The sequence below is a fragment of the Zeugodacus cucurbitae genome, chromosome 4 (assembly GCF_028554725.1).
Source record: "Zeugodacus cucurbitae isolate PBARC_wt_2022May chromosome 4, idZeuCucr1.2, whole genome shotgun sequence".
NCBI lineage: Eukaryota > Metazoa > Arthropoda > Insecta > Diptera > Tephritidae > Zeugodacus > Zeugodacus cucurbitae.
In genome coordinates, this window is record NC_071669.1 from 42,320,717 (window position 1) to 42,327,713 (window position 6,997).

Here is a 6,997-nt window from a genome sequence, read left to right on the forward strand (position 1 = left end):
TAACTCCATACAGAAATGCTGCTGAAAACTCTGCTGAAAGTTACTACAACTACAAATTTTCAAAAGCCAGATCCCTTATCGAACGAGTATTTGGAGTATCTCTCTTATCGAACGGTTTAGATGCCTTTTAGCTGCTAGAGAACTACATTATGCCCCAGAAAAGTGGTGCAAATTTTGAACGTATGTTGTGCTCTTCATAATATTTGCACTATTTTTAATGTGGAATCACCTGCCAATATAGCAATAGAAGTTGAAGAAGTCGATGCTAGGTATACTGAAACCATAGGAAATACAAATGAAACCAATATTGCTAAACGTTTAAGGGATCAAATAAAAGACAGTATGATTACTTTATAAACATATAACACTATTTAATGAAGTAAACTTTTTAATTTTTCACATTTCCATTAATTATTAATTAATATATATATCATTGATATATCTTGCACATGTGTATACATATCTATATATGTAAGTATTATATATGTAATAAAAAGTAAAAAAAGTTTTTAAATCAAAACAATTCATTTAAACTATTAATATAATAAATAAATAATTATCAGTAAGTATTAAAAAATAAGTAACAGACTTCAATGTCAATAACTAAAATACCATATTTTTATTGGTCGGACCGTTTAATGTCTAGCATTTGCTTTTTTAGTTCTAATGTTGCAAATTTTAGTTTTGTTTTGTCCAAATCAATCCTTTTTTTATGTTCGAATTTTTCAACAGCCAATTTATATTTCCTTTTACTCATTTTTTGTTTTTTTCTCATACATTTTGAAATCACTTTAGGTTTTCATTAATTTCAGACAACACTTTTAATGAACCTTTGTGATATGAGATTTGGTTATCCACCTGCTTATTTAAAAGGCTATCTTTCTTTTGCGGAGCGACTCTTCGACGTGAACAATGTGGCATTTCATCCACTGGCATTGGTTCATTCTGTCGGAATTCGTCGGTTGTGATGTCTGACTCACTTGGTTGCGTTAACTGTGCTGCACCAAATTCTAAAGTGCCACTTATTCCACTGACGGATATTTCCATTGCCAGAAGCTCACTAACCTGCTCCTCCAACGGTGTTAAGGAGCAATGACTTGAAGGACCACCACCAGTTCCAGAGATGCTTAGTTTGTTCCGCCGCATTTTTGCTTTCAAATGGGTTTTATAATCCGACCAAACCTTTAAATAATTAATTAATATGTGCTTCAAAAATCATTTATAATTAATCTTTTTTACCTTTTTCCATTTTAAGACATCGCGTGATGGTGGCCCTGCAGCATTAAGGTCACATACCAACTCTTTCCATAAATTATTTGCAGCATTTTTCGCGTCCACAGTTTTCAGCTGTCCTTTGGAAAGTTCCGAATGTGTTTTCATGTAATTTATTAAAATTTCGAATTGTGTTGGGTTTGTTTGTTTATTTTTAGAATTTTCCCTGTTAAAAAATTATTTTTTTTAAATTAAAACAACAAATATGCTTTATATACTTACATTTTTTGTCCGTTGCGTTTGCTATTTTGATATCGAATCAAAAACTCGTTAAACGCACAGATTTGACAGTCGTTTACGCAATACAGAGTGCTGCCATTGCGAAGGGGTAAAAATAAATGCGCAAAACGCAATTTCGAATTCGCTTGTCGCCTTACAGAGTTGCTTTTTTTCATTAACGAGCATTTTCACTTGCGCAACGCCTTACAGAGTAACCCCCCTGGTTTTCTGAGCGCACAAAGCCGCAAGTAAATGCTGTAAATTTTCAGGCAGTCTCAGCAGATAAATAAACACCACTTCCTTGACCATAAACAAAGCTTTGTTCTCCGCCATTTAACACTTGGCAAACTGACCGTCAATACCCAACCATACACGCACACCCACTCATTTACAATTGTATTCGGCGCACTAGCTCTTTTATGTTATCTTTCCTTTGTATGATATTTGGGTATTGAAGCGCTTAGGCTTTTCTACATCAATGGCGGCCTGATGTCTGCTTTTCGTCGCAATCAAAACTCATGACACTTTCTGGCGTTTGTCGTTTATTGCTTATAGCATTACGTTTATTGCTATATGCATTATAAGTATGTAATTACATTTGCACATGCGCATAAATCTATATCTATACCAAAAGATCAAGTAAAGTAGTATATTAAGATTGCATCAATATACACTTTTTACACATTTTAAAATTATCCCTTTTTAATAAAAGATATTTTCATTAACAAAGTACATGTGAAATATGTATATTGCATGTACCGTCTAAACCATTTGTTAAAAGCACTTTGAGGAGGTTTGTACCACAGATGAGTGAAATCGGGCTAATACGAAGCCCAAGCGTTACTGTTGGTTTTTGCAGGAACGCTTGACCACACGATTTAACCAACCTCGACCCGTTGTGCTCCCACACAAATTACCATTAATCGTGTTACAAAACTCAAACTTTGTGGTTACCTGATTTTATACTCCTGCAACATGTTGTACAAACTATAATAATAGATGTTGCACTGAGTAAAAAGAGGTAGATATGGGTTTATATATCAAACAGGTCAGGATAACGAGTAGATAACTTCAGTAAGAATTAAGATGTCGTGATGAAACTTAGCATCATGAAAGGTATTGCAGATAGGCGAAAGCGGTCCATTGAATGGCGATTACCAAAAACCTGTAAACAGCATAAACTAAATTAAGCTATAAAAGTAATATTTGGTACAGACGTTCGTAGTAGAGATGAACATATTATGACGCATTTTTTGGGGAAACTCATATTGGTATAAGAAATGGAATATAGGTCAAAAACCATATCTCAGGAAATACTCGACTAATTTCAACAAAATTTTACTGGCAAATTTTGAAAAGGGGCGAAATCGGTTCATAACCGCGCCTACTTTCACTGTACCACATTTTTGAAGTCAATCTGATTCGATCTTTGTCAGACTTGTTACTCCGTTAGAAATGTCTTAGGCATTAAGGTTTTTAATGTAAGTATTACTTTTAACGACATAAACTAAAGACATTATTTCATACATTTATATTTTGAATAATGTCCGCGTTAAAAGTGCTATTTGTTTTTAGACATTTTTCTAATGCTTTTTTGACTTTCGATGTTCTATTCCATGCATAAAACTTCAAATTCGACACGTTAAGTGTTGGTATGAATTGGTTAAGGATCGTTTATTTTCACCCTAACGACATAAATAGCTCCCGCTTCTGGCTATAAATACGTGCAAGGTGAAAGCGGAAAAGGTGGAACGACGATAAAAATTATTAAAGAAAAATAAAAAAATACTTTGACTTATCAAACACGGCAGGCATCAAATTGAAGGAGCGTTTGCGAACACACATATATTTTGAATTGCGAATATCCTGCAATGTCACGAGCGTTAAGAGAGGGAACTGAGAACTGTAAGCATAAAATACATGCAAATTGTTTGAAAATTGCCTGCCATTGTTAGACAACAACAAATTGAAATGTTGGTTAGTTGCTTCAACGAACATTGAGGTTGTGTTGTTGCTTGCTTTTCACGAATAAAACTAACAAGCAGATAAAGTCTTAAAAGAATATAAGAGAAAAGTGTGCATATATATATAACGTGTATCTGTGCAATTTTATAGTGGCCAGATTTTACCAACTTGTGGCAAACCGCTACGAATGATGCTATCATCCTTTTATAAGTTTACGAAAATGTAGCAATGATTTAAATGTAATAAGGAGCTGTATCTAAGTGATCGATATTGCTTACAGACTGACTGACTTGCGACTTACTTGGTAAGGTGTCAAATAATATATTATGTATTTATGTGATTACCGATTTATTATAACTTTTAAAAATACTCGAATGGTTTCTTTAATAGTAACCGACAGCACCGCTTTCCACCATCCGAAATTGAACAAAAAACGTGTACATGCAGAAGTATCACTTCGTTTCGTATGACACTATTTTTTTCCGTATAAAAATCTTCCGAAAAATGGTGTGTCACCAAGGTTACATAAGGCATTATTCCCACCAAAGTAAATTTAGATAGGAGTTTTAACTTTGACTCCTAGTTGAAGGAATGTAAAAAATTTAAAGAAATGATTATACTAAAGACAATCGTCCCAACTGTCGACAAGCTCGTGTAGATCACTTTCGTTCTACAATTGCTGATCCCGTTTCATCCATCATTTACTTCACTTTTTATACAAGAAAATTGTGTGTAAGGAATGCTATTGCGCTTGAGCGTATGTTCAGGCACTCAAACACTCTTTTAGGTGATTATGTCTCATATATGCGGGCAAGTGTTTAGCATTTCCTCTTGCTTAAACTACCATAAGAATGGTTGGTTGAATTGCCGCAAGCAAATTGGCTCTTACTTCGGCCACTGCGTTTACCTCTAATTTTGCTAACCATAAAATATACGACTGTGTGTATATGTTAATGCAAACAAGGTACCACATTAAGTTAAATGTTGATATAAATAATTTTCTTCTCTCTTCATGTGTTTCCTCCTTCTAACGTGACAGTGAATTGAGTAATGAGATATTGGCATAAGCGGTGAAGTTTTGTTGTTCCTTTGAAATGGTTATCGTCCGTTTATCCACAATCAACTATTTGATGATACGTACCCTTGATGTGGATAATATTTTGTTCCGCTCATTAATTCTTATGTTGTGTGGTGAAGAGGAAGCTACAAGACCATGTTTCATTTTAAGTTGATTCCTCATTTAAAGATAATGAGAAAAATGAGATTTGCTTAAAAAATTAAGGATGTGTGAATTATTTTCAGTGGTCAGGGCTTTTATAGTGTAATAATGGAGTGCAAAAGTGTTCATAGTTCTTTTAAAAATAAATAAATAAATGGAAATAATTTTGTTAATTATATATTAGAAAATATATATTTACTAGTATATATATATATATATTTGGCGTAGGAACCGCTTTAAGCGATTATAGCCGAATCCACCAGAGCGCGCCACTCATTCCTCCTTTTTGCTTTTTGGCGCCAACTGGAAACACCAAGTGAAGCCAGGTCACTTTGCACTTGGTCTTTCCACCGGAGTGGTGGTCGTCCTCTTCCGCGGCTTCCTCCAGCGGGTACTGCATCGAATACTTTCAGAGCTGGAGTGTTTTCTTCCATCCGTACAACATGACCTAGCCAGCGTAGCCGCTGTCTTTTTATTCGCTGAACTACATATGTCAGTGTCGTCGTATAAATCGTATAGCTTATCGTTCCATCGTCTGCGGTATTCGCCGTTGCCAATGTTTAGAGGACCATAAATCTTGCGCAAAACCTTTCTCTCGAAAACCCCAAGAGTCGTCTCATCGGATGTTGTCATCGTCCACGCTTCAGCGCCATACATCAGGACGGGAATAATGAGCGACTTATAGAGTTTGATTTTGGTTCGTCGAGAGAGGACTTTACTTTTCAATTGCCTACTCAGTCCAAAGTAGCACCTGTTGGCAAGAGTGATTCTGCGTTGGATTTCAAGGCTGACATTGTTGGTGTTGTTAATGCTGGTTCCCAGATAAACGAAATTATCTACAACTTCAAAGTTATGACTGTCAACAGTGACGTGGGAGCCAAGACGCGAGTGCGCTGACTGTTTGTTTGATGACAGGAGATATTTCGTCCTGTCCTCATTCACCACCAGACCCATACGCTTCGCTTCTTTATCTAGTCTGGAAAACGCAGAACAAACGGCGCGGTTGTTGCTTCCGATGATATCAATATCATCGGCATACGCCAGGAGCTGTACACTCTTGTAGAAGATTGTACCCTCTCTATTTAGTTCTGCAGCTCGTATTATTTTTTCCAGCAATAGATTGAAGAAGTCGCACGATAGTGAGTCACCCTGTCTGAAGCCTCGTTTGGTATCGAACGGCTCGGAGAGGTCCTTCCCGATCCTGACGGAGCTTTTGGTGTTGCTCAACGTCAGCTTACATAGCCGTATTAGTTTTGCAGGGATACCAAATTCAGACATCGCGGCATAAAGGCAGCTCCTTTTCGTGCTATCGAAGGCAGCTTTAAAATCGATAAAAAGATGGTGAGTATCGATTCTTCTCTCTCGGGTCTTTTCCAAGATTTGACGCATTGTGAATATCTGGTCAGTTGTCGATTTTCCAGGTCTAAAGCCACACTGATAAGGTCCAATCAGTTCGTTGACGGTGGGCTTTAGTCTTTCACACAATACGCTCGACAAAACCTTATATGCGATATTGAGGAGACTTATACCACGGTAGTTAGCGCAGATTGTGGGGTCTCCCTTCTTATGAATTGGGCAGAGCACACTAAGATTCCAATCGTCAGGCATGCTTTCTTCCGACCATATTCTACAAAGAAGCTGATGCATGCACCTTATCAGTTCTTCGCCGCCGTATTTGAATAGCTCGGCCGGTAATCCATCGGCCCCCGCCGCTTTGTTATTCTTCAAGCGGGTAATTGCTATTCAAATTTCTTCATGGTCGGGTAATGGAACATCTATTCCATCGTCATCGATTGGGGAATCGTGTTTACTAGTATCCATGCATATATTGCCTTGAAGATCCTTTTTATTACCACCAAGTTTCGAGATCTCATTAAGACATCGCCATTCTTTAGTTGGCCGCGCAATATAACATTTTCTAATAAGCATTTAATATTCAGAACAATCACATATTGTTTGATTGAAATTGCTTTAGTATGTCCGTTATTATGGTGCCAATTTTCACTCAAGTTATCGATTGTGCGGGCTCACAGACGAACAAACATCCGCATTTCAATTCCACACGTAATACTGATGAATTTAATGTGCCAAATGTGTTTGTCCCTCGACAATAAAATATTAACAACGTTTTGGATATGATATTAATTTTCTTAAGGACATTCATAAATGCATATTTTAATTATCATCGACAACTTAAAATCAGAAAAAATTAATGAATGTAGTATATTTCTTTCAGTATTTCTTTGGAGTAATCACTTTTGCAGCGCAAGTTCTAGTGCAGTTTAATTGCAGAAATATTAACTATTAACTATTAATGGAGGA

General features: G+C 36.3%; 1 protein-coding gene across 1 annotated transcript; it reads right to left on the bottom strand.

Annotated features, from left to right (window-relative positions):
* Positions 1 to 786: 786 nt before the first annotated feature.
* LOC128921651 (uncharacterized) lies at positions 787 to 1,705 on the bottom strand. Its single transcript, XM_054229803.1, has 3 exons — positions 1,495 to 1,705; positions 1,240 to 1,438; positions 787 to 1,182 (listed from the first exon to the last, which is right to left on the bottom strand). Exons 1-3 carry the CDS (start codon positions 1,665 to 1,667, stop codon positions 787 to 789), a joined length of 768 nt encoding a protein of 255 aa, XP_054085778.1. The 5' UTR covers positions 1,668 to 1,705.
* Positions 1,706 to 6,997: the final 5,292 nt, after the last annotated feature.

Excerpts from the sequence above, each read along its gene's own strand:
- LOC128921651 (XM_054229803.1), bottom strand. The coding sequence starts at position 1,667 with ATGAAAAAAAGCAACTCTGTAAGGCGACAAGCGAATTCGAAATTGCGT. Across the intron at positions 1,439-1,494 it reads AAACGCAACGGACAAAAAAT|GGAAAATTCTAAAAATAAAC; the intron begins GTAAGTATATAA and ends ATTTTTTAACAG. Across the intron at positions 1,183-1,239 it reads ATGTCTTAAAATGGAAAAAG|GTTTGGTCGGATTATAAAAC; the intron begins GTAAAAAAGATT and ends AATTATTTAAAG.